The sequence below is a fragment of the Pan troglodytes genome, chromosome 10 (assembly GCF_028858775.2).
Source record: "Pan troglodytes isolate AG18354 chromosome 10, NHGRI_mPanTro3-v2.0_pri, whole genome shotgun sequence".
Lineage (NCBI taxonomy): Eukaryota > Metazoa > Chordata > Mammalia > Primates > Hominidae > Pan > Pan troglodytes.
Window position 1 is genome coordinate 11,526,773 of NC_072408.2, and position 27,323 is coordinate 11,554,095.

Sequence of the window (27,323 nt, forward strand, 5' to 3'; positions counted from 1 at the left end):
TTTGAGACAGAGTTTTGCTCTTGTTGCCCAGGCTGGAGTGCAGTGGCACGATCTCGGCTCACCGCAACCCTTCTGCCTCTTGGGTTCAAGCGATTCTCCTGCTTCAGCCTCCTGAGTTGCTGGGATTACAGGCATGAGCCACCACCCGGCTAATTTTGTATTTTTAGTAGAGATGGGGTTTCTCTGTGTTGGTCAGGCTAGTCTTGAACTCCTGACCTCATGTGATCCACCTGCCTCAGCCTCCCAAAGTGCTGAGATTACAGGCGTGAGCCACCACGCCCGGCCTGTAAAGTTCCATTTTCATTACATCATATCAAGGGTAGATGATATAAATACGACTTGTTTCATTTGATTGTTGATGTTGACCTTGATCACCTGGCTAAAGTAGTGTTTTTCAGGTTTCTCCGTTGTAAAGCTATTCTTTTTTTCTGTCTTTCCATACAGTACTTGTGGAAGCAAGTCAGGAAGTCACTGTGCACACAAGGAGTCGGGATTTATGATCCTTCTTTTTGAGGAGGGAGTATCTACAAGTTATTTGGAATTCTTCATGGATGATTTTTTTTCTTATTACCTTATTTATGTATGTATTTATTCAATCATTTATTTATATCATTTTGTTCTTGTGAATAGTTATTTTATACTTTGGGTTATAATCCCATGCTACTTTTTATTGTTGTTTCTCAAATTGCTCCAGCTTCAGCCATTGGGAGCTCTTTCAGTTGGCTCTTGTGTTCCTTTGAAATACCCCCATCAACTTGGCTTGTTTTTATTGTTGTTGCTGTTGGTTTAACACAGATGTACTTTCTGTCAGTACTAGACACTCTAGGCTCCTCTTGCGTATTTCATGTCCCATTCCTAGAACCAGCCATTTCTTCAAGGCACCGTGGTTCCTTTTTATTAGAGAATGATGTTAAAAACCAAGATGAGAGCTAGGTGTGCTGGTTACTATTAAGGTATTTTTTCTTTAGGCCCTCTCAGCTGACAGAACAAGGAAATATATGTGTGTATACTAATCCACATATGTATACATAGCTATAAGTATTTCTATATGTGACCATCTGTATTCATCAATGTAACGCTTATGTGCAGTTCCTTTTGCCTTTAGTCTTGCAGACTTCACTCATTTCCAAAATTACTTAGGTTAGTCAGCACCTTTCCCCACCACCCCAGTGAGGTTGTTTTATACACATGTAATATAGTTAGATTACTTTGTTCCATATACATTTTTAAGTCAGCTTGTTCATTTCTGTTTTAAAAAGGCTGCTGAGACCGTACTTGTGGAATAATTGACATTTTAACCATACTGAGTCCTCCAAATCAGTATCGATACAACGAATTTTTCTCATCAGTGTTGTGTAATATTTATGTTTGACATTAAATTTGTCCCTAATTATTTTATGGTTTTGTTTGTTCCTATTTTATGCTTATGACCCTGTTATAAATTGAATTTTTACATTTTAATTTAAAATTTTACTTTCCAGTGTTTGCTGCTGGTATATAATTTGTGTGTGTGTGTGTGTAGCTAAATTTGCATATTATTTTTAGTTTTAGTTGAGTTCTGGTCATTGCTTTGTGGATACCCTAGGGCTTTCTACATAGACAATCATGTCCTCTCAGAGTAGACACGTTTTTATATTTGTATGCCATTTGTTTCTTGCCTTATTGCACTGCCTAAGACCTCCAGCAGAATTAAATAAAAGTACAGGTTGAGCATCCCTAATTCAAAAGTTTGAAATCCTAAATGCTCCAAAATTCAAAACTTTTTGAACACTGACATGAGACGGTGATACCTTTGCTTTCTGATGGTTTAATGCATACAGACTTTGTTTCATGAACAAAATTATTCAAAATATTGTGCAAAATTACCTTCACGGAAGTGTATAAGGAATATATGAAACGTAAATGAATTTCATGTTTAGACTTGGATCGCATCACTAAGAACATCTCTATGTATTTATAAAATCTGAAAAAATAAAAAATTCAAAATGCTTTTGGTCCCAAGCATTTCAGAAAAGGGAAACTCAATCCATAATGAAAGAAAACATTTTTGCTTATTCCTAATTTCAGATCAGGTTGTGAGCTGTCTTAAGAAATGATGTTAGCTGTAGGTTTTTCATAGATGCATTTTATCAGGTGGAGGAAGTTCTCTTACATTCCTAGTTTGCTGAGAGTTTTTATCATAAATAGATACTAAACTTTGTCTAATTTTTTCCTGTGTTTATTGAACTGATATTATCTTCTTTATTTTGTTAATATCTTGAATTACATTTTAAAATGTTAAATCAATCTTTCTTACTACCTGGAATAAACTCACCTTGTATTATTAAAATTTTTATATATTGTTGAATTTGGTTTGCTATATTTAGTTAAATATTTTTGTATCAGTGTTCGCAAAGGTTTTTAATCTGTAGTTGGTTGGGTTTTTTTTTTTTTTGTCATTTCTTTGCCACGTTTTGAAGTCAAAGTTGTTTTGTCATTATATAACAGGTTAAGAGGTGATGCTGCTCTGGAAAAGTTTGGGTAGGATTGGCTGAAATGTTTAGTAGAATTTGCTACTGAAACTATCTGAATCTGGAATTTTGTTTGTGGGAATTTTTTGATAATTTAACTTTTGTAATAGGTATTCAGATTTTCTGTGTCATCTTGTGTCAGTTTTTATAAATTTAGATTTTTCAAGTACTTTATCTTTCATTGAAATTGTCAAATTTATTGTCACAGTTATTTTTAATGTTCACTTATTGTCTTTTTAATTTCATGATATCGCCTCTGCTATTTTTCTTTTTTAAATTTTAAAAAATATTTATTTATTCATTTATTTTTGAGATGTAGCCTCACTCTGTTGCCCAGCCTGGAGTGCAGTGGGGCATGATCTCACCTCACTGTACCTCTGCCTCCCAAGTTCAGGTGATTCTCCTGTCTCAGCCTCCCAAGTAGCTGGGACTACAGGCGCCCACCACCATGCCCAGCTAATTTTTGTAATTTTAGTTGAGACAGGGTTTCACCATGTTGACCAGCCTGGTCTCGAATTCTTGGTCTCAAGTGATTCACCCGCCTCAGCCTCCCAAAGTGCTGGGTTATGCAGGCGTGAGCCACCACACCTTCCCCCCTCTGCCATTTTTCATATTGGTATTTTGTATTTTCTCTTTTCCTTAATATTCTTGGCAAATAACTTTTCAGTTCTATTAATTTTTTCTTGAAACCAACCTTTCTGTTTTTTGTCTCTTTTCTAATTCATTGATTTCTGTTCTTATATCCTCTGTCTACTTATTTTGGACCTAATTTGTTTTTTGTGTCCTCCTAGAGTCTTAATGAATAATCTTAGGTTGATTTTAACCTTCTCTCTTTTTATATATAAGCTTTTAAAATATAGAGCTTTTCTAAGCGCTGCATTAGCTGTGTATCATAAATTTTGGTATGTTGTATTTTTATTGTCATTTAGTTAGATGTACTTTCTAATTTTATTTTTGATTTGCTCTTTGATTCATGTATTATTTATAAATGTGCTATTTGATTCAAAATATTTGAGGATTTTTTTCAAATAGCTTGGTGATTTCCAATTAAATGGTAGGAGAGACTATTCTGTAAGATTTTGAAATTTTTAGTTAATTGAGACTTCTCAGCCAAGCATATGATCTGTTTTGATGGATGTTTAATTTGTACTCAGAAAGAGAATGTATTCTGTAGTTGCTGGATTTAGTGGTCTACACATGTCAACTAAATGAAGTTAGTTAATGATGTCCAGATATCTGTATCCTTATTAATTTTTTGTGTATTTGTTTAATCAGTTACTGAGAGAGGGGTGTTCACATTTCTAACTAAGATTTGAACTTGTCTATTTTTTCAGTTTTGTCAGTTTTCTTCATGTATTTTATTGCTTTGTTTTTAGGGACATGAGCCATTAGGATTTTTACATCTTCCTGATGAATTAGCCCTTTTATTATTATGAATTGTTCCTCTATTTATGCAGTATTCCTTCACTTGAAGCCTATTCTCTATGATATTAATATAGTAAGTTCATTTTTTTATATTGAATGTCTTCACTGTGTATCTTTCCATTCTTTTCTTTAAGTATGTGTTTTGTACAAAACAAATAGTTGGGTGTTTTTTAAATCCAATTTGACCACTCCTGTCTTTAGTTATAGTGTTTGGCCCATTTATATTTAATGTAATTATTAATATAATTTGGTTTAGTCTATCATTTTTCTCTTTGTCCCATTTGATTTTTTATTCTCCTGCTCCTCCTTTCTTCCCTTCTTTGGAATAACTGAATTTTTTTAGTATCCTATTTTAATATCTCTATTGGCTTTTTACCTACACCTCTTTGAATTATTATTATTTTTAAATGTTTTTTTTTTAGAGACAGGGTCTGACTCTGTCACCAAGTTGAAGTGCAGTGGCACGATCATAGCTCACTGCAACCTCCGCTTCCCAGGCTCAAGTGATTCTCCAGCCTCAGCCTCCTGAGTAGCTATGACTACAGGTGGATATCACCACTCCTGACTTCTTATTGTGAGTATTTTAGTGGTCACTTTGGGGATTACAATATGCATCCTTAATTTATCACAGTCTACAGTTAATATTGTAAGATTTTTACATACAGTGTTGTCATCTTGTAACCATATTGTTTCATTTATCCCTCCCATCCTATGTGGGAGTTTTGCCTTATATATTACATCTATATATTTTACAAAACCTGCATACAGTGTTATAATTTTTGCCTTAAGCAGCCTGTTAGTGAAATCAGGGAAGAAGGTATACAATATATATAGTTTAAATGTATTCACACATTTAATGATGGTTTTCTTTCTGTAATTCTAAATGTCCATCTGGTGTTACTCCTTTTCAGCATGGCAATAATTTCTCTCCATTTTTATTCCATCTTAATTTTGAAGGACATTTTTGCTGTATGTGTAATTCTGGGTAGGTAGCTTTTTATTTTCTTTCAACCTTTTCAATACACCATTCCATTGTCTTCTAGTTTCCATTGTTATGACAAGAAATCCATTACTATTATAGCTGTTCCTCTATATATAAAGTGTCATTTGTCTGCAGTAGCTTTCAGATTTTCTGTTGATTTTTGATTTTTAACAGTTTGACTGCAATATACGTAACTGTGATCTTTGCATTTGTCTTGCTTGGAGTTTTCTGAGCTTCTTGTATTAGTACACTTATTTTTAACCAATAATTGGGAAATTTTCAGCCACTATATCTTCAAATATTTTTTACTCCCCAGTTCTTTGTGCTCCTTTCCTTCTGGGACTCAACTTACTCATATGTTGGACAGCTTAATAAGGTCTCACAGATCATTGAGGTTCTACTCATTTTCAAAAAACTTATTTCTTCTCTGTTACTCAGATAAGATAATTTATATTAGCTTTATCTTTAGATCACCTTACTAGTTTCTAGTGACTGCATTTTCTCTTGATTGTGCACATGTTTTTTTCCTATTTCTTCTCATGTCCAGTTATTTTACTATTACTGATTGTGTAGGATACCATGTATTAAGTCTGAATCATGTCCTCTTCCTTTAAAAGGTGTTAAGTTCTCTTCTGGCGGTCAGTTACATTATTGGTAGATCCTTGTAGTTTGCCAGGATTGGTATAATTCTCACTTAGAGCAAGTCTGTTTCAGTTTTGAATTTAGTTTTAGGATATACCCCCTGCCTCTGGGGCTTAGTCTTATAAGAACAGCCTTTTGAGTTCTGAGGCACTCAGTAAGGTCTCTTCACCCAGGTGTGGTTGAATTTCTAACGTGTTTCAACATTGCATAGCATCTGGTATCACTCACTATCTATCTCCTACTGCTGTAGCAGGTGACCTTTGTAGGACTCACTGTATCTTACCTCGTGCATGAGCTACCCAGTCTTTGGCGAAGGACCTGTAGTGAATGCTCATGCCCATATGTAAAGTCTCTCCTTTTCATAGTTCCTTCTGAAAGAAGGAACTCTGGGAACACCAACCTCAGAATGTAGATTCATTATCTTGGTGTCCTGCTATCAAATCTCACGGGACAGTAACACTGTGTATGTGTTAAGTGCATAGCATTTGGTTTACTGAGATACTGACGTGGTTGTGATGGTGTGTATTTCCCAAATAAAAATTCCCTCTTTAAAGAAAACACGGCTGGGTGCGGTGGCTCATGCCTGTAATCCCAGCACTTTGGGAGTCCGAGGTGGGTGGATCACGAGGTCAGGAGTTCGAGACCAGCCTGGCCAAGATGGTGAAACCCTGTCTCTACTAAAATTACAAAAATTAGCCAGGTGCAGTGGCAGGTGCCTGTAATCCCAGCTACTTGGAAGGCTGAGGCAGGAGAATCGCTTGAACCTGGGAGGCAGAGGTTGCAGTGAGCCGAGATCGTGCCACTGCACTCCAGCCTGGGTGACAGAGCAAGACTCCATCTTAAAAAAAAAAAAAAAAAAAAGAAAGAAAGAAACAAAACACTTTAGGGTTAGAATGACCAGAAATCCAATATTGATAAAACTTAAATAATTCTGTCTAGATCAATTAAAATCATTGAGTCTCCTTATGAATGGAAGAAATCTTTGAAAATTTTAAAATTCTAAAATCTTTTTTTCAATTTTGCCTTCTCTGGATTTCCCTAATGTTCCCCTCTCATAATCCTTTTTATTCTTATATTCCGACATGCTTTTAAGTAGTACTACAAAGAGGATAAGCTAACAGAAGCTGAGATAAATTTTATTTTTATTTTAAACAGAAGAAAGGAAAAAGGGGTTACATTTTTATAAATATCTATAAATATAGAAGGATAGGCAAACTTCCAAATAAATAAATAAATACTGCCACATGACGAGGGATATAAGAAATTGTAGGAGCTATTTTGGCTTTGCCATAAAGAAAACCCCTGATGGTAGTGTTGAGTTTGTGAGATTACAACTAGTTTTCCACCAAAATCCTTTTGGGATCTTTCACTGAGGAGCCTCCAATAGCTATTATGCAGGATAATATTTCCAACAGGAAATGAAAACAGAAATATTAAAATATTTGCCATGCATGGCTATATACTATTATACATAGTTTTACTGTTTCAGAATAGGAACCAGTCCTTCAAGTTCAGCTTAAAACCATCAGGTAAAAACAGTTGCCCAATGTTTCTGTCATAACTAAAAAGAATAGATCAAAGTATAAGGTTAGTATGTGATGGCAGTGAGAAAAAAAAGTGACTGGGAAGAAGCTGTTGTTGAATCGACTTTGCTTGTTAATATACTGTCCTTTAGGTGGTCATTTAAAGAGAGGTAGGAAAATGGAGTCCCCTTACAGGAAGAACCGCAGTAATGGGGTAAGGCTGGGATGAGAGCTGACCGTCAGGCCCACCTGCCTGGTGCTCCTCTGCTCCTCTACTGCTTGCTCTGTGAAGCTTTGTTTCCTCCAGATAGCACTGGGGCTCCTGGGACTGAAAGCTGACTTCATTTAATGCACCAAGAATTTCCAAGGGGATTGAGACCCAGATGTGTCAGCCTAGGAGAGTTTTAACTAATCGAAGAGCCACTGCTGCTGCAGAGCCCTAGAGACCACAGTCAAGAGCCTGACCATGTGGTTGTCTTTTCATAACTTCTATAACACGTCCCCTGATTATTGGATTTCTTTCCCCCGAGTCCTTGATGCCACTTCATTTAGAGAAAAGGACACGATTTTTCAGTCCACAGAAAACCTAACCCAGAGCAGTCCCAGTCTCTCAAAGCCCCCTTCCCAGTCACATTTTTGTAGTTTGTTCAGAATGGATTCCTACTCAACCTGGAAGTAGAGCCTTAATTAAATGCCTCTTAGGAGAGTTGGAATTTATTTCCATTTTGAAAAGCAAATTCTAGCAGGGCAGATTTTCGTGAGCCAGTGTAAAAGCTATTCCTTAGACCAAATTTTAAAAAACCAGAGATGGGGCCAAAAGGTGAGGCTGTATCATGAGCTACTTGGGAACAGAGTGGGGCCATTCTGGGCCCTCTGGCTGTGGCTGCATAGAGGGAGACAGCGAGACAGAGGGTGCTCACCCTGTAGGGAGGCTGAGTTTTCTATTATGATTCCTGCCTCATTTCAGCAAGCATCAAGTCTAGCTGTCAAGTTTTCACCAGCCTACCACCAGTCTTTTGACAGCTCTTCCCCAGAGATGCTCAAGGAAGAACGAAGGCTTGAAAGTAGTGTTTTCATCAACTTGCCCCATTCAGCTGTTAATGTCAAGGTTTGCACACTCAAATGCCAGTGGGATCGGGGCATCTAACATAAATGCATAGGGCAGTGGAGAAGCTTCTGGGATCTCCGATCTCCTCTTCCCTACACCTTCAAAGTCTTGAGCTCAGGAACCCACTGTTTTTTTTTTTTTTTTTTTTTTTTTATGCTTAAAAGTGATAAAGAGGAGAGGCACAAGGAAGAGAAATATGTTGGGATAGACCCCTTCTCTCTACCTTCATGAAGGGGAAATTTCTAGTTTACCTGTTGGGGTTTCCTATTCGGAAAGGTGTTCTATATGGAGTGAGGAAGGCGGTGAAACCCCATGACTTGGGCCTCAAAGGTTGATTCTCACAGGACCTCCTGTGGAAGGGACCCCAGAGAAGCAGCAAATTCCATACATGCCCCTGTCACCTTTCCCATCCTCGGAACGTCAAGGGACCTGGTCCTTGGGAAGAGCTGCGTTTGCTGAGGGATGGGTTAAAGAGGGTGCCCTTCCAGCGACCCTAGATGAACTTGGGGAAGGGGCGGCAGCCTTCCGGGCCCGTTCCCCCAGCGTGCGTGTTCACTCGACCGCCCCTGACCACCCCTAATGGGTCACTGGCCATCGGGCTGTTGTCCTCGGCGCTCGGGAGCTCCTGTGAACAGGAGGCCGGGGCCGGGGTCATCCGGGCCCGGGGCTTCAGCACGTTCAGGGGGTCCCGCTCCGAGTCGTCCTCGGCGCTCCGGGTGTGCCGCCGTGGTATGGGGGTGTTGAAGTGAATTAGGGGGATCTCGTTCCTCCGGGACAGGAACTGGGAGTACGGGGGTGGGTTCATGCTTGGCAGGAAGGCTCTCTTCGCCCGGCCCAGACTGACCAGGAAGTGATACTGAGGAGAGTAGTAGACGTCGTACCCGTTTTCCAGCGTCTGGTGTTGGAACCTGCAGTTCTCCGGGTTGAAATAGTGCTGGAAGGACAAGAGCGAACCACGTGAAGGCTGGCAGTGGGGGCCCCACCCACTCCCCAGCTCCTCCTGGGGCCACGTGCTTGTGCCAGCCGGCCTGAAGCTCTGCAGTTCTTAGGGCGTTGAGCCTTCACCCCTTTGTTCCCTGCTGGGGTAGAGTGGTTTTGATTAATGCTCAAGCCCTGACTATATAGTTCGCCCTTTCAGAGACTACGACTACTGGGGCCTCCGCTTACTGCCTGGAGGCCCGGGCTGGCCTGGCCTGTGATTTTCCTGGAGTAGGCACCACCTCGTCCTTCCTGCCCTCTATCTTTTCCAAGCCTCTGCTGGCTGAAAATTGGCTTGGGTTTGTCTCTTTACTGGAGAAAGGAGAGGGGATGGAGTTTGTAGGGTCAAACATGAATGAGAGCACTGACGGGATTGGAGACATGAACTTTACTGACAGATGAGCTGGATTTGAATCCTCTACCACTAGTACTGGGTTTTACTGAGTGCCCCACGAAGGCCTTTGCCTGTTATTTCTTTTAATCCTCAAGCTCCACAAAGTAAGCAGTTTACAGATCAGGACTATCTACATGCCTAGAGGGGTTAACAGATGTTTAGTTAGTTATCTATATTTCAATAGTGGTTCAACAGATTTTTTGTTTGTTTGTTTACCTACTCTAGCCAGACACTATTGTAGGGGCTGGGATGCAGCAGAAAGCAAAACAGAAAGTCTCTGTTCTTGTGGAGTTTCTAGTGGGCATGTGTGGTGGTCAGAGACTCCTGAGATAAGCAGTCCTACTATTTTACTATCTCAAAATCCTCCAAAAGAGGCCAGCAGCCTTTAGTTTGGGAAATCGTTTGCTTACCAATCCGAATGAATAGCTATCACAATTGGGGCAGGGGTTATTAATTAAAAATCTTTAACTGGAGGGAGCTCCACGGGTCACGTGGTCTATTCCACTTTACTTTCTCCAAGTGAAAATGCTGAAGTTTGGAGAAGTGAGGAGATTTACCCAAAGTCACAGCTAGTCCCAGACTCAAGAAGACACTAATGGCTTTTCACCCTTTCTAATGTACTTTACAACGCGAATTGACATGACTTGAGGACCTACGACTACATACCAGGGCCTGTGCTAGATTCAAAAGTGGGTTCCACAACCCAAATGTCCAACAATGATAGACTGGATTAAGAAAATGTGGCACATATACACCATGGAATACTATGCAGCCATAAAAAATGATGAGTTCATGTCCTTTGTAGGGACATGGATGAAATTGGAAACCATCATTCTCAGTAAACTATCGCAAGAACAAAAAACCAAACACCACATATTCTCACTCGTAGGTGGGAATTGAACAATGAGATCACATGGACACAGGAAGGGGAACATCACACTCTGGGGACTGTTGTGGGGTGGGGGGAGGGGGGAGGGATAGCATCGGGAGATATACCTAATGCTAGATGATGAGTTAGTGGGTGCAGCACACCAGCATGGCACATGTATATGTATGTAACTAACCTGCACAATGTGCACATGTACCCTAAAACTTAAAGTATAATAATAATAAAAAAAAGTGGGTTCCAATGGGCAGTGCAGACTAGGGGCTGAGAGCCTGGGATCTGGAGCCAGACTGCCTGAGCTCAAACCCCAGCTATTAAACGTGAGCATTCATGTTTAATTCATACTTAGAACGCATGAAGTATCAGTGGAAACAGGTCACCAGGGTACACTGCAAATGGAATTGTTAAGCTAGAAAAGTCTATGTCGTGTCAAAGAAATTAGGTTAATTGTTTGCAAATGGTGACCAACACAAAAAAGAAACTCACTGATCCAAAAATGTTGCCTCTGAAATCCATGCAGAGGTATCTTCTGCTCATCACACCTGTAATCACCACAAAGCCAGCATCCTCTGATCTGATCATCAGGGCACCTATGGAGAAAAACAGGCAGGGCAAAGACTCATTGTGCATCCAATTCCCACCTTCAAGCACCTCCTGAAAACCTACCTTCATGAAACCTCCCTGGATTGATTTTAAGGGTGGTGGTAACTTCAACACTCTTTAATTCAGCCTCATTTCTGCATATTCAGCGTTTCTTCTGACATCCTCTCTTGCCCCCAACACACATACAGTCATTCACCTCCTGCTTCATCTTGTTGCCTGTATGGGGCACTCTGAGCTCCTGGAATTATTCTACCTGTGCTGAACACATGTTTCTCTCTCTCTACCTGGACCGTCTTTATTTTCCCTTTTGCCTTACTAATACCTTTGAATGTTTGTGGTGATAGTCACATTCTTCCATGCCTTCTACTTTGTGATTTTTAAATCTATGCTGAGATGTCTTTCAAGGATCCAGCTTGCCATAGAGTCTGATTCTCCTACTGGATGTCTGTGTAATTGTCTAATACATCAGTCAACACCCAGTATGTGTACAGAATGGTAGTAGAGTTGATCTCCCTCTTCCTTCTCTACTTATTGAAGTCACTCACTCTTCAAGACCAGGTTCAGGCGTCACCATCTCTATGAAGACTTTCCTCATCTTTCCATTCAAAATCAGTTGTTCTTCCTTCTCAGCTCCTCAGGACAATGCATTCACCTCTATTACAGCATGTATTCCATTTAACTTGCTTTAGCTGAGTTTACCTATCCAGTGCTTTCCTTAGAGTGAGCTGCTTAGGAGCAGAGGGTATAACTGTTTATGTTGAATCAGTATAAGTGACGGATGGAATTTTCTTCTTGGCTCTTCTTGGGTTGGTTCTTTGTCATTTTCTCACTTGGTGGTGACCTCTCCAGGTGCAGCCCCTCATGGACTTTCAGTGTCCCCTCTCAAAAACTAGTCTCCGACAAGGGCCTGAAACCCATTCACATGACCTACCTCTTAAGTAATTGATAATGGCTTTAAATTACTGTTTTGTGGCAAAGGCACAATTAGATCATATACTAGTGTAACATGCCTGATAATTCAGCGAGACTTCTTCCCCACATGTTATTTAATTACCTGACATTTTCTGTTAAAAATCATTACTTTAGGTCTTTGGGGCCACTTCCAGTTGCCTATCACAGAATTTCTAGGTGCATCTCATCTGACCTCATAGCCTCCAGGGAGGCAGCTAGAATCCCACGCAGGGATTCTAATTCCTCTTCTGCAACTGTAGCTTGGAGAGGTTGTAAATGCCCAATGTTTGTGCCTAGCAAGTGATGGAGCCTCGTGGGGTTGATTTAAAGGCCAAAGCTCTTCTCCCACCCCATGCGGGCTCAGTACAAGGATCTTTGAGGAAAATAAGCAGCAATAATTAGGTACTAGCTGAGTAGAAATCATGATAGGGACTGAAATTGGACTGACGCGGAACAGAGGGAATGAGGGTGGAGACAAGCCCCAGAAAGGTGAGAAAGGAAGAGGGCCAAAGAGAGAAGTTAATTTGTTTCAAAGTTTGGCTGAGGGGAACCTTGAGGGAAGCTTCCCAGAAAGCGGACTGGGGTATGACAGGCGCAAAGGATGCTTAAATTCCTCCACAGTGGTGTCTGCCTATGTGTCTCAAATGTATGGCTAGTTTTGCGGTAAACCTTTGGAGAAATATAAGGAACGTGTAAGAAATGGTTTCAACTGGGTGCGGTGGCTCATGCCTGTAATCCCAGCACTTTGGGAGGCCGAGGCGGGTGGATCATGAGGTCAGGAGATCAAAACCATCCTGGCTAACACGGTGAAACCTCTTCTCTACTAAAATACAAAAAAAATTAGCCAGGTGTGTTGGTGGGCACCTGTAGTCCCAGCTACTCAGGAGGCTGAGGCAGGAGAATGGCATGAACCTGGGAGGCGGAGCTTGCAGTAAGCCGAGATTGCACCAATGCACTCCAGCCTGGGTGTCAGAGCGAGACTCTGTCTCAAAAAAAAAAAAAAAAAAAGAAATGGTTTCTGTTCTGGTGACTTTTCAGTCTAATTGGGAAAAAATTACATTTAGTAATGGTCTTTGAGCGGTTGCACTCTAAGCACTTTACATATTTTAAATTCTCAAAACAAATTTTATATTGTTAGTACTGATTATTATTATTAGTAGTAGTAGTAGTAGCAGCAATATCCTAATTTAAGTGATAAGGAAACTAAGACAGGATTGAAACTCAGGTCAGAGACATCTTCCCACCACCCGGTAACAAGCCTCCAGCAGAAATCACTAAGAGTCTGAGAAGACAATATCAAATGCTAAAATACATGCTGCAGGCAGTGAGGACAAGGAGTCAGCAGCACTAAGGGCTCGGGGAAGGGGCACTGAGCCAGGCGCCAAGAACCAGGGGACTTGGATTTTGGTCCCAATTGTGCCACTTGCTGACCTTGCACTAGCCTCAGTTTCCTCAGCTGTAAAATAGAACAATGGCTGTCCTGCCTACTTCATAGGGTGATGATCGAAGGGGATAATGGTGGTAAAAGTGACTCGAAAGTGTCGAGCAAACAGAGGACATCACGTGGCGTGTTCTGACCTGCTGTTTATGCCGGGCCCATGCCTTGACAGGTGTGCTGGCTTGATGCTTGGGGTCAGTGTGGGCAGTGTGTATGGCACACACGCTCCTGGTTTCCAGAGCCAGTCCCCCTAGAAAACATCCGGCAGTGGTTGAGGAACTGTGAGCAGCTGCTACGGAGGGCACACAGACTCTTCCATCAAACAGTGTGGGCCAATGTGAAAGTTTAGAAAATGTGAGAGAGTCAGAGTTTCTTTCCTTTGTGCTTTCAAAAGGCATCTTTTCGCAGTCTGCACAGATTCAAGGGAGAATTTTGCAGAAGGAAGGAACAAACCATGGACTGCCGGAGCAACCAGCCCTGCCTGTTGGAGCTGAGCAGGCTTAATGGACTTTGCCTTCAATGACGGAGGTGTCTCCGTGCGTGTGACCTTGGAACAGCTTGGGATTTGGGGTCAAGGTGTCCTCTAGGTCTTTTACTACCTGTCTGACCTTCAGCCAGTAATTTAAGTTCTTTAACTCTTGTTTTTTCACATATAAAATGAGGACAGCAGAAACATTTACCTCATTTGGTCATCTTGAAGACATAATGAGATAATGTTTTTATCCTTTAGAAAGCACTTCCTAAGTGCTAGTAATTTTTACCATTACCATTTTGCTTCAACCTCTGCTTATAGAAGTAGAAAATTATCTACTCCATTCTACTCTTGTGGCCAGTAAGTGATAAATAAGATGATAGCAGTGAAGTGCTTTGAGCACCTTAAAAGAAAAATGTATGAAGAAGGCTGAAGGAGCCCAACGGTAACTCAGCTTCAATAAAGATAGTTCTTGTGGGGAAGATGGAGGAAGTGAAAATAGCAGGATCTAGGAAATGATATTACCAGGGACAATAAGCATCTCTCTCTTGCTGTTTCCGTATAATAAGGATAAAGGGGAGTCAGAGGATGGCCTTGTTCATGGAACGGGTGATAAGGACATCAGAGGGGTACCTGGCAGCAGCGCTTGTGAGTCCCAAGGGAGCTTGAAGAATCTGGTAGGCAGGAGATAACTTCATTTTGTCAAGTCCAGTGACCCAAAGATGGGTTGTGCACTCAACTCTTAAGAATTTCTTACAGCAAAGTAATAAGATAAACCAGAATTCAATAGAAATGGATAATTAGGAGGGGAAAAAATACCCCTCACATTTTAGGTTTCCATCAGTGTAAAAACATTGCTTAACAGTCACTGATGAGGTCATTACAAATCCTTCACCAGACATTTAATTAGTTGTGCTTCTTATCTACATGCATTAATCTTTCCTCTTTCTTTTGGGTAACGTTTTTTTTTTGAGACGGAGTCTCACTCTGTCGCCCAGGCTGGAGCACAGTGGTGCGATCTCGGCTCACTGCAAGCTCCACCTCTGGGGTACAAGCGATTCTTCTGCCTCAGCCTCCCAAGTAGCTGGGACTACAGGCATGCACCACAGCCCGCTAATTTTTGTATTTTTAGTAGAGACAGGGTTTCCCCATGTTGGCCAGACTGGTCTCGAACCCCTGACTTTAAGTGATCCTCCTGCCTCGGCCTCCCAAAGTGCTGAGATAATACGCGTGAGCCACCGCACCTGGCCTCTTTTGGGTAACTTTTAATTGTAGTGTGTAATTTTTTTCCTGCACTTTTTTTTCCCCATAATACACATGACAACTCATTGAACAGTACAAAAAGTTATCTACATAGACTAAGAAAAGTAGATCTCCCTCCCACTGCCCTGACCCGAAGTTCCCCTCCCCGCATTCATGCTTAACTCTTTAAAGATGCAATGTTTAGCTAGTGTCTATGTCTAAGGAAACAAAATCACATTTCTATTTTTAAAAATCTGAAGTCAGTTCAATTTATTTTGCTGCTTCTCTGTCATTTTAATTCACTCTAACTAGCACTCAGTGATCCCTTGGGGCCTGATATGAGGTGGGCTTTCAAGGAAAAGGTCTAAGTTCAGACTGCCAGCCCAGGAGGTTGACTCTTCACACTCACTCCCCACCGTAGCCAGCCTGTTCTGTTCTACCCTAATTCTTGTTCAGGAAGAAACGTCTTTAAGGAGTTCCTTTCAGCAACGGGATTCCAGGATTCGAGACAAGTTGTATAAACATTCTCTAGTTGGATGCAGCCCTTTCCATCTAAGAGAATCAAAATAATTTACCATAATCTACTATTCTGCATTTTAAATCACATATAGTCTTTTTTTTTTTTTTTTTTCTGAGATGGAGTCTCGCTCTGTCACCCAGGCTGGAGTGCAGTGGCGCAATCTCGGCTCACTGCAAGCTCTGCCTCCCGGGTTCACGCCATTCTCCTGCCTCAGCCTCCCAAGTAGCTGGGACTACAGGCGCCCGCCACCACGCCTGGCTAATTTTTTGTATTTTTAGTAGAGACGGGGTTTCACTGTTTTAGCCAGGATGGTCTCAATCTCCTGACCTCGTGATCTGCCTGCCTCGGCCTCCCAAAGTGCTGGGATTACAGGCATGAGCCACCATACCCGGCCCACATATAGTCTTGAATTAGAGTAAGGGTGGCCCCTCCATGAGACATGCAAAATTGCATTTCCTGAAAGTCTGGTAGTGAGCTGGCTGACAAGGTAGGACGACAGACCACGAGGTCCTTGAAGGGTTGTGTCTTAGTTTTCAGTCACAGCGCTTGGTAGAATGCCAGGCACATGGTAGATCCTATTAAATATCCAATGAATAAAATGAACAACACTTCGGGTGCATCAAGTGTATCCAGATTTAATTGAAATTTTTGCCATGAGACTCAAACTTGGTTTCCAAGATGTTGACTCCTGAGTCTTACTATATTCTCTGGAGTTCTGGAACCTGTTTGGTATTTGGAGAGAACTTTCCTCTCTCCTTTTATCTCCTGTCAATATGCATTTAGCACTTGAAGAGGTTAAACTGTCAATTTCGCGTGTTATATATCTTGCAACTTAATTTTGCATGTTGTATATCTTGCAACCAGGTTTAAGGACCTTTGGAGCCTAGAAGAATAAATGCCTCACACACAGCAAGGTCACAGCAAAAATAATTAATTAATTTATTACAACAATAAAGGGCAAATCATAATTCCTATGTTTTCTTTAGTTAGAGATTGTCTAACTAATTTTTCTTTCCTTTAATTTGAGCTATATTGGATCAGTTTGCATTTTTCTGTATGCTTTGAGGTGTTTTCTCATGTTTTCTTAAAATAGAAGATCCAGTCTTTTTCAATATCTATCCCTGCTTTCACCACATTACCCCTTATATAGGTGCACACAAAGGGACCCTCATTTAAATCATTGCTAATGGATTGATTATTGTGGATTGTGATCCAATTCTCCACAAACCTGATCTTTAAAAACATTCCAGTTGTCTCATGTTGCCAATAAGTTTCTAACTAGCTTGATTTGCTACTGACTGGACACCTTTCAGTTCCACAGAGAAGAATCACCAACTCATACTGGGTACCTGGGTACCTGGGTATCTGAAACACCCATTAAACCTGTTGGATGGATGGATGGATGCATGGACAAATGAATGGGTGGATGGGTTGTATACTTGGCCATTCTCACCAAGAAAACATACATGGACAGTCTGTCTTTAATACATTTTTCCAAGAATTTTTATAAGGCCAGAGTTGGAAAGAGCCCCCAGATTTATCTATAACAATCTGGGTATGACCCAGGAATCTTTACAACCTCCCTAGTTAACCCAGTCCAAAGTCCATGAGCTGAAACTTAGTGTCTGTTGATCTGCCTGGCTTCTTTTTCTCTTAGACTCCTTGCCTTTCTTTCTGTACATTTTTTCAATCTTTTGATGGGGCAAAGGGAACATGGCTTCTACTGTGGGAAGGGTTTTAGTTGAAATAAAAATTATTCATATTGAGAAAAACCAGCAAATGCTAATTAGGAGAGTGACAGAATCTTCCCCTAAGTTTTAAATACACACGCACACACACACAAACACACACACACACACACACAAGACAATAAGTGGTTCCTGGGCAGAAAGCTAGGAGGGTTGGATTAGCCCTCCAGTCTAGTCCCCAGCCTCCCCAAGCCTCCTGTAGATGGACAACAGGGGTGCTCCCCTTCTTCCCAGCCTGAAGCCCTACTCACTGTAGATGGTCTGATGGGGTGCGCCATCCACATGGCCATTCTTGTGGATCTGCAGGTGGTAGCTGTTCCTGGCTGTGGCTGTGTACAGGTGGATCAGGCCACCCCAGCTGGAGCCGAGCAGTGGGGAGGCATTGGGGTAGGCTCTGAGGACGCTCACGCTGCAGACACTGCACAAGGCACAGACCCAGAGCCTGAGGCGGGCCCCCAACATCGTGCCCTGCTCTGAGTGGCTGGTGCTGAGATTGAAACCTGACACTCCTGTCGGGACTCTCCTGGCCCAGGCCTTACTGGCCTTTTCCTTCTCCCTTGCAAGTAGCTGGTGTGAGGATCCTAGACTGGATTCCCTCCTTTTTGCCGTCAGACTTTTAAAGGGTAGCAGTGTGACATCAAACAGGAAAAACTCCACTGTCCACATCCTCTGTGTTGTAATCAGCCCATTGAAAGAAAGTGCAAAGACCCCGGAGGCGCACGGAAGGCACGTCGGTTCCAGACACACACACCCCTCAATTTCAAGCCAACGCTCCAAAAAATGAATGACGTGTGGGCAAAAGTTATCTGCCACTCTGGGCTGTCTGTTGACCTGTCCCACTTCCATCAGGAAATGTGAAGGCAGCCAGCGGTTCCCAAAAAAAATCCAGCTTCAGTCAAGCAGTCAACCGACTCCTAGGCAATTAATCTCCCGTCGAGTTTACTTATTTTGGTTTTCTTTAAATTCCAATCAGCAAGTATGTATCCAGTGCTTAATCTGTGAGCAGGATTTGGTGGGTAGCTTGCAGGATATAGAGATACATGACACCATCAGGCAGATGGCATCCTCTGAGAACCCCCACTTCATGAAAGATGGGAGCTGGGAGCAGGGGCACAAAAGCCAAAGTTGCCATTTTGGGAAGATTTTGAAATGGAAGAAAAAGAAGTAAGGCCTTGAGGTCAGTGAACATGCCAAGGTTCAGTTTCTCAGCTTCCTTAGTCTGGACTTCACTGAATATGCCAAGGTTCAATTTCTCAATTTCCCTAGTTTGGACTATCGAGGGCAACTAAACTAGTAGTCTCTCCAGTAGTAAGGAGACTCATTCAGAGACCTCATGGGGATTGGAACAGCTGCTGGCTGAGCACTGGGGATCCGAGCCTCAGGACAGGGTGTCCCCACATTTAGTGTCTGTACATGAGTGCTCAGCTTGGTGTTGGATGCCTGCCTGCAGATGCTGTTCACAGTGAGCCCTCTGGGAAGCTACACCTGATGTCGGGCGGAATAGTCCTGGCACATACAGTCTAAAGGGGAGCAAGCTACTGGAACACACACCCAAAAAAACACACAAGGGGACTGCTATTCTTCCAGTTTCCCTGTACTGAGTATATGCCATGTACAGGCATCAAGCTAGACTCATGTACAGGTTGATATAGGAGACAGCAAGTTGTGATTCCTATCTTGAGGAGCTCAACTCTAATGCAGGAGGCAGATAAAAATAAGTAACTATGATACAAAATGAGTGCAAGCATACAGGTATAGACAGAAAGAGATGGCATTTGTTACCCTACATTTGTACAGTTTTTTTTATAGTTTACAAAGCATTTTCACATCTATTAGCTTATTTGAACCTCACTGCCACTCTGTGAGATAGGCACTCCATGCATTATCAAGATTTTAATACTTTACATGAAGAAATGGAAATCTTAGTGTTTCCATGTCCAAAGGTACAAAGCAAATAAATGGTAGAGCCAGGACAAGGTCTTCTCCTTCCCTAGGCTGCTTCTCCAAAGAATCACAGCAACAACTAACGCTCATGGAGAGCTTATTGTTCCACTTACTGCTCTAAGTGCTTTACTTGTAGTAACCCATTTCATCTTCAGAATAACTCTTTGAGGAGATGCTGTTATTTTCTTTATATAGATCAGGAAACTGATCTATGCACACAGTTTAAGTAACTTGCCTAGAGATAGAAAGGTAACGTGGAAGAGGTTGGATTTGAATCCAGGTCTGGCCCCAAGACCTCCTAAGCACTTTTCAAGGTGTCCAAACCCATACAACATGTTAGAGCTAAAGCCATGAGAGCCAGGAGCTTGGTAAAAAAGTGCAGGTGGCAAAGCAGTCCTCTGTTATTCTCTAAAAACCCAGGCTTTTACCCAGGATGAATCTCTAGGACACACGGTGCTTGTCTCCCCGGGGTTGAGTGGAAGAAGTATGACATGAAATGTTTATATGTAAAACAGTCTTCTTTACTAATAGCCACAGAGTGGATTATAAATATAATGCCACGTCTTAGCTAATTGAAGAAATAGCTAGCTTTCAGAATTGAGATGCAAATCACTTAGGAACATTTGCCCTGCATTTCTTGTTCTGGTTGTGAAAGGTAAAGAGATGGGAAGTAATTTTAAGGCAATCAGCAGCCATTAAGAACCTTCTTCGTGTAAGAGATGAAAGGGAGCGTGTAGGACTACAAAGCAGGACTAACTCCTCTAGGGGCTTGCAGTGTAACTGAGCAGGGAACATCTTCGTTCAATCCAAGGCACCGTGTGGGAGGAGCTTCATTACTAGGAGCAAATCAGTGAAGATGTGGTACTATATTTATAAACCATTCTGTGGCCATTACTAAAGAAGCCTGCTTTATACATAAACATCTAATGTCATACATCTTCTAAACAACCCTGGGGAGACAAGCACTATGTACCCTAGAGATTCACCCCGGGTAAAGACCTGGGTTTCCGAGAGAATAATAGAGGAGTGCTTTGCTGCCTGCGCTTTTTTACCAAGCTCCTTCACAAAAAAGAAATGTTGGCCAGGCATGGTGGTTCATGCCTGTAATCCCAGCACTTTGGGGGGCCGAGGTGGGCAGATCACTTGAGGTCAGGAGTTCGAGACCAGCCTGGCCAACACGGTGAAACCCTGTCTAAACCCCGTTTAGTAGAAACCCTGTCTCTATTAAAAATACAAAAAATTAGCTGGGCGTATTGTGTAATCTCAGCTACCTGGGAGGCTGAGGCAGGAGAATCACTTGAACTGGGAGGTGGAGATTGCAGTGAGTTGAGATTGCACCACTGCACTCCAGCCTGGATGACAGGGCGAGGATCTGTCACCAAAAAAAAAAAAAGGTCATGGTGGGTAGATGCTGTGGTCAAGGAGGGCTTTGAGGGAAGGAGAGAACTGAGGGAGCTTTGTAGGATACACAGAGAAGGGTTTTCCCCAGCACCTGCTAAGCATGATGGAGAGGGAGCACAGGTGTCTTGGGATAAGTCCACAGCCATTCAGTCATTCCCTTAGCTCCTGGAGCGACTGGGGAAGGGGCTCCTCCGTGGCCACCTCAGCTTGTCTTATTAGGAAAGAGAGCCCTGTGCCAGCTTACCCAGGTCCAAAGGCTCCCCTCCAAGAAGAAGCCCTGTGTGCTTAGCATCTGGCTCTAATGGCAGAGTCCAGCCCAGAGGAGTAGACTTATTTTTAAGGAGGATGGGAGGAGAAGCAGCATTTCCCACTTAGAGAGAGTAAAGGAAGGCGCAAGAATCTCAGATTAATTCTCCCCATTTGAGATAGGGAAACACTGAGAGCGGAGATGAAGATTTGCCCATTGGAACACGGAGACAGCAGAATGTCCAGCTCCAGGCTGAACTCCCTACCAGTGGCTTCCAAATCTGGCTGCTCACTGGAATTACCTGTGGAGCTTTAAAGCCATAATTGCCCCAGGACTAATCTTAGACCTACTGAATCTGCAGGGGCAAAAGTCAGTTATTTGTACTTTATTCAAAGCCACCTGGGAGATTCTAATTCTCCACACCAGACGTGGCTGATACTAAAGTACTTTATCAATAAACAGGCTTTGAGCGCCAACCACACATCAAGCACTGGAAATAGTACACAGAGACTAAGGCCCTCTTCAGTGGCAGGCTCAACTTTCCATTCCCTTCTAGGATGTCCATCCTAACTGTAGGTCAAGATGTAAATGGGCCTTTCTAGGGAATTTAGTACTGAATGCTAAATCAGTACCTCGTGCTGACAAGTACCCTGTCCTTGAGTCCAGTGCATGGTCTCCTCTGAAGCTTCAGTGGGTAAGAGAAGGGAGAGGCCAGGACATGTCGGTTCCTGTCCTTTGCACCTAGAGGGCACTCCTCCGTCACAGTTCAGGTCCAAGGGTCTGGGAACCAGTGTGACCTTAGGAGCCCAAAGAGAAACACAGATAGATACCAGCTGTGAACAGGAAGCCCAGGGAGGAGGCCCTGGGTTTGTGCTGTTTGGACGTCACTGTCCTTGGTTCCCAGGTAGCTACCTGAATGCAGCAGATAGGCTGGTCCCATGGCAGGCAGGGAAACCTGTTGTCTCCAGCCTGGTTTGGAACCCATTTCTCTGGCATTAAGAGAATTTGCCCCGGGAGCTGTGTGGAAGCATCAAGTCTAGTCCCTGCATTTACGCTCATAGAATCAAGGCTCTTAGTATAGATAAGGGCCTATAAGAATCTGTATTCCGGCTGGGCGCAGTGGCTCATGCCTGTAATCCCAGCACTTTGGGAGGCTGAGGCGGGCAGATCACCTGAGGTCAGGAATTTGAGATCAGCCTGGGCAACATGGTGAAACCCTGTCTCTACAAAAATACAAAAATTAGCTGAGCATGAGTGCGTGCCTCTCGAGCGTGCTGCTCGAGAGGCTGAGGCAGGAGAATTGCTCGAACCTGGGAGGCAGAGGTTGCAGTGAGCTGAGATTGCACCACTGCACTCCATCCTGGGTGACAGAATAAGACCCTGTCAAAAAAAAAAAAAAAGTATTCCTGCAAGTTCATTACTTTCCTTCATCTCCTGACTTCTTTTTATCAGCATCTGCTCTGAGAAGGTACTGAAGAAGATTCTCACCCAGATCATGTTCACTCAAAGTAAAGACTGGGCAATAATTTTCAAACAATAACATCAACTTCATTGTCCTTAGCTATGATGAAAAAATGTCAGAGGAATCAAGGTAAAAAAAAAAGCTGGGAGATAGGAGAGAAGGTGGTCTCATGGTGGCTTGCAGCCTTCTTTTCTTTTTGAGATCCTGGAAGGACCTGGCAGGTCTCTGCTCCCTGTCCCTTCACTCCTCCTGAGTCTGTCTCCACCATTTCAGTAATGGTGTCCCTGCCCTCTTGCTTTCTCAGAGCATTACACGTCGTCCAGACCTCCAGCGTTCAGGGAGATGGATATCTAAGCCATCTAGAACAAAATTTTTTTTTTTTTTTGGCTTCTTGAAGTTCTCTGGAGAGGTGCCATTCCTGTATCTCATCTGAAAATGTCATCCCAGTGTCATCTTGACAGCAAAAATGTGCTTCCCTATAGCCAATCTGATTCTCTCTTGCTTTAATGCATCCAAGCAATCAACACATAACTTTTTATGGAAAGCCTGTTATATGGCTACTACCTTGTAGAAAATCTTTAGAGAAGTCTGAGAATGAAAAGGTACAGTCCTGATCTTCAGGGAATTTGCAATCTACTAGGCAGAATATTCTTTGTATTTGTCTAGCACTTCACAGCCCATAAAGTACACTCATATCTATTGTCTCTTCTGAGGCTCAAAACAGTCCTATGGGCAGGTCTGGGGGGTGTCGGGGACGACTTTCCCAAGAGCATCCTGGCTCCTGATACACACATTCTGTTATCGTAGGAATTTAAAGAGAGAAAAGAAACATTATTTTTAAAAATCTGTTTTTATTAAAAAGTAGATCAATGCAGAAATGTATGAAGTAGAAAGTGAATATCCAATATAGTTTGTACCCTCTAGAGGTAAAATGTTATCAAAGACAAATTATAGCTTTAGGGCGTATATATAAAATATATATTACATTTAATATAATAAAATACATTAATATATTGCCAATAATACATGTTAATAAAATATATAGCGTATTAATAAATATTTAATAAAATATGTATATATTTATATTTATGTATTTCTAAATATGTATATATTTAACATTATATATTAATACTAAAGTGTATATTATATATATTTAAGTATATATATTTAAATATGCACTTTTATTTTAAAATTTAAAAAAAATGTTGCATCTATCAGCCAGAAAAATACGCACTTTTAAAAGACAAAATTGAGGGCATACCGTATATAATATATACCCACTTTGCCCGCTGAAGTCTATTTTGACCACCTTTCCAGGTCAGTATGCATATCTTTACCTCATTCTTTTAAATTATTCCATTCCATTGTATTTGAGAGTGGTCAGCTCTTCTGAAAGCTTCATTTCCTTCCAAGCTCTGCCCCAGAGGCTTTTGTGGTGGTTCCCAAGGCCACAGGACTTTATATTTACATGTATGTGTATATACACGTACACACCCATTATATACATGTGCATACATACATATATACAGATACATACACACATATACATATAATAATGGCCCTGCATGGGATGGCACTGGTGGCTGGGGTTACCGCAGTTCTCTGCCACATCAAGAACTTACCCCCTTTTATTCTAGAACCAATACCTCCCATAGAATCAGTCTCCAGTTCCCTTCTTTCCCTCCAAATGACATGTTCAATTTCTCCTCCCCAAGACAAAATTTCCAGCTTATTTTTGTCATGGCAGCCTTTCCAAAATAAAGGCCCACGGGAGGGCTTGTCTTCAGGGCAGCCTTCTCCAATGGGCAAGGAAGCCTGGAATTCCAGCAGCGGGGGGACATCAAGGCTTGGAAAGGGGTTTGAATCCACAGAAGATGTAGCGGTGCTTCTCCACGGTTCAGCTGTGATAGTTTTCACTTCTGCCACTATGGCCAATAAATCTCCACACTTGCAGTGATCTCATAAAGACCACACTTGTTAATTTATAAATATGGCCACTGATAGCTGGTAATGACTGCTGATGACAAGGTGACAAGGATGGGCATAGAAGTGCTATTTACTGAAGCCTTTGGAAAATAAGCTACGATTTTCAAACATGTAATATAAAATTTGCAACCTATTTTGAACTTAATACAGAGCATAAAGTTTTTATAAGAATAGGAAATGTTTGAGGGTATTTAAATATGCATATCTGAGTGTTTATTTATTTAGAAGTTTAAAGTCGTTCAAAAGTATAAAACAGCTATGCTGAGTATCAGAATTCTGAAGAACATTAGAAGAGAGAGGGTAACTGAAAAGAAACTGATGCAAAAACCATGCAAAAAGAATGGCTGCATAAAAAAGAATGAATTCATGTCCGTTGCAGCATCATGGATGCAGCTGGAGGCCATTATCCTAAGCAAACTAATGCAGAAACAGAAAACCAAAGACCACATGTTCTCACTTATAAGTGGGAGCTAGACATTGGGTATGCGTGGACATAAGACATGGGAACAATAGGCACTGGGGACTACTAGTAGGGGAGGGTAGGAGGAAGGAAAGGCCTGAAAAACTACCTATTGAGTACTATGCTCACTACGTGGGTGATGGGTTTAATCATTCCCCAGACCTCAGCATCACATAATATGACCTTGTAACAAACTTGCACACGAACCCCCGATTCTAAAATAAAAGTTGAAAAAAAAGTTGAGGGGAATGCCTGGAAACCAGCAGAAACAGAAAAACCAAAGGGCTAATCAACAGCAGGTGCAGATGAGAGAAGCCAGCCAGGAGCTAATTACGTTAGCCAATGACATAATTACAGGCAAGAGCATCACTGGCAAGTGCTGTGCACAGTGAGTCTGGCCCTGTAAGATGTTAGGGGCTGCAGCTGAATACAGCTGATACACTATAGGCTGTCATTCATGGGTAGTTAGTTGTCACTTCATCCACTGCCTGAGACAGCTGCACAACAGGAGAACTGAGCACAGGGAGGGCACACAAAGTCAAGGACTGGGGCACAGGGATGTTTGGAGCAGTGGCACGCTTCTGTACGATGCTGTGGGTACATGGCACTATGCATTTGTCGAAACCCGTAGAACTGTACGACACAAAGAGTAGACCCTAATGCAAACGGTGGATGTTAGTTAATAATAATGCTTCAATAGTGTTTCATCAGTGATAACAAATGCACCACACTGATGCAAGATGTTAATAGGGGAAATTGTGTGCAGAGTAGGGAGAAGGAATATATGGGACCTCACACTTTCTGCTTAACTTTTTTTTTTTTTGTATTTTATTTATCTTTTTTTAAATTTATTTTTTTTATTATTATACTTTAAGTTTTAGGGTACATGTGCACATTGTGCAGGTTAGTTACATATGTATACATGTGCCATGCTGGTGCGCTGCACCCACTAACTCGTCATCTAGCATTAGGTATATCTCCCAATGCTTACCTTTTCTGTAAACCAGTAACTGCTCTGAAAAATAAAGTCTATCAAAAAAAGAGAGCAAAATTCAGCAAAATGGTGAGCAAAATGAGCAAAATGGTGTTTGATCAATAGGTGTTCAACATTTCATCGCTGCCTGGAATTATTCATTCCAGGATCAGATCCGTGAGATGTGCTGAAACAGCATATATTTCACTGTGCACAGCCAGTTACCTTTCAGTCCTTTAAAACAAGACAAAAGAAAATTTCTCACCCATCCGTGTCACGTGGGTTAGCTCCTCCACATGATCTACCCACCTCGGCCTCCCAGAATGCTGGGATTACAGGTGTGTGCCACTGCACCCTTTTAATTAATTGATTTTATATAATTAAAACTAATGGAAAAATTAAAAATAAGTCATTAAAAGTAATGGCAAAAAGTTTTTTTTTTTTTTTAGATCTGTATATGCAGCCTTAGGCAAGTGACTGCCTCTTGCACTTGCTCTCCCAGCTTTGAATTGGGGAAGTGGGACATGTGGATGAAATCATCTGTAAAGCTCCTCTCAGCTGCTGCAGTCTGGAGGTAGGATGCTGTCTCATCATCCAGCTTCCCCAAACTGTTTGCTTTATCACCTGCTACACTTGATCATCTACACGGGAGTTACCCACCTTGTCCATGACGACTGGAAGTGTTTACATTCCCTGCTGGGAGATTTGTTTCTCTCTCTCTGCTTTGCTTAAAATGTCCACACTGGAGTAGGGATAAACTTAAGGAAGGCATATTCCTTTAATCTAATATATATTATTAGATTATATGTTTTTATAATGTAACATTACAGGTACCTATAATAGCGCAACAGATTTCCTCAATAGCAAATCTAAATATATAAGTAGAACCTTCACCCTACTTCCCAATAGGAAATACACATGGCTTCTGTAATATTATGAAATCCATGGTCTTCCTCTCTCAACTTTGGTGCCCATAACCAGAAGCTCATTTTGCCAGGACAAAAAGAGGTTAAAGCACCTCAGGTGCCCTCAGCTGGGGAATCCTAGAAAACTGAAGGTTATAGCAGAACTTGAGAGCAAAGGCCGTTGAAGTCCAGGCCATTGATCAATAGCTGCAGCCTCAACTCCCTTTTCCTTCCCTCTCAACCCCTCACCCCCTCACCCCCTCCTCTTTTCCGCCAACACACTCTTTTTCCTGGAAACCCTCTCCTGGCCTCCACCGCTACAGCTTGTGGGAGATAAGACATGTGTCCCACGGGTGGGGGAGGCCAAGCCTGTGTGAGTGATTTTACAAAAGGTTCACTTTGGGTGATAAGAACAGGGTTATGACTGTTCTACTTAGAGCTAAGCCAGGGAAGAGGGGGACAGCTTTGAAGGAAGGTTTCTCAGTGGAAGATTTGTTCATTTGTTTCCTCCCTCCTGAAACCC

General features: G+C 41.9%; 1 protein-coding gene and 1 long non-coding RNA gene across 2 annotated transcripts; one reads left to right on the top strand and one right to left on the bottom strand.

Annotated features, from left to right (window-relative positions):
- Positions 1-444: 444 nt before the first annotated feature.
- LOC107967736 (uncharacterized) lies at positions 445-27,323 on the top strand. The gene is made up of 4 exons (XR_001708454.3): positions 445-580; positions 3,887-4,008; positions 4,358-4,509; positions 26,345-27,323. It is a non-coding gene; the product is annotated as an uncharacterized LOC107967736 (long non-coding RNA).
- FGF23 (fibroblast growth factor 23) lies at positions 8,598-17,994 on the bottom strand. The gene is made up of 3 exons (XM_001157070.7): positions 17,674-17,994; positions 10,935-11,038; positions 8,598-9,124 (listed from the first exon to the last, which is right to left on the bottom strand). The coding sequence occupies exons 1-3, from the start codon at positions 17,882-17,884 to the stop codon at positions 8,684-8,686; spliced, it is 756 nt and encodes a 251-aa protein (XP_001157070.3). The 5' UTR covers positions 17,885-17,994; the 3' UTR covers positions 8,598-8,683.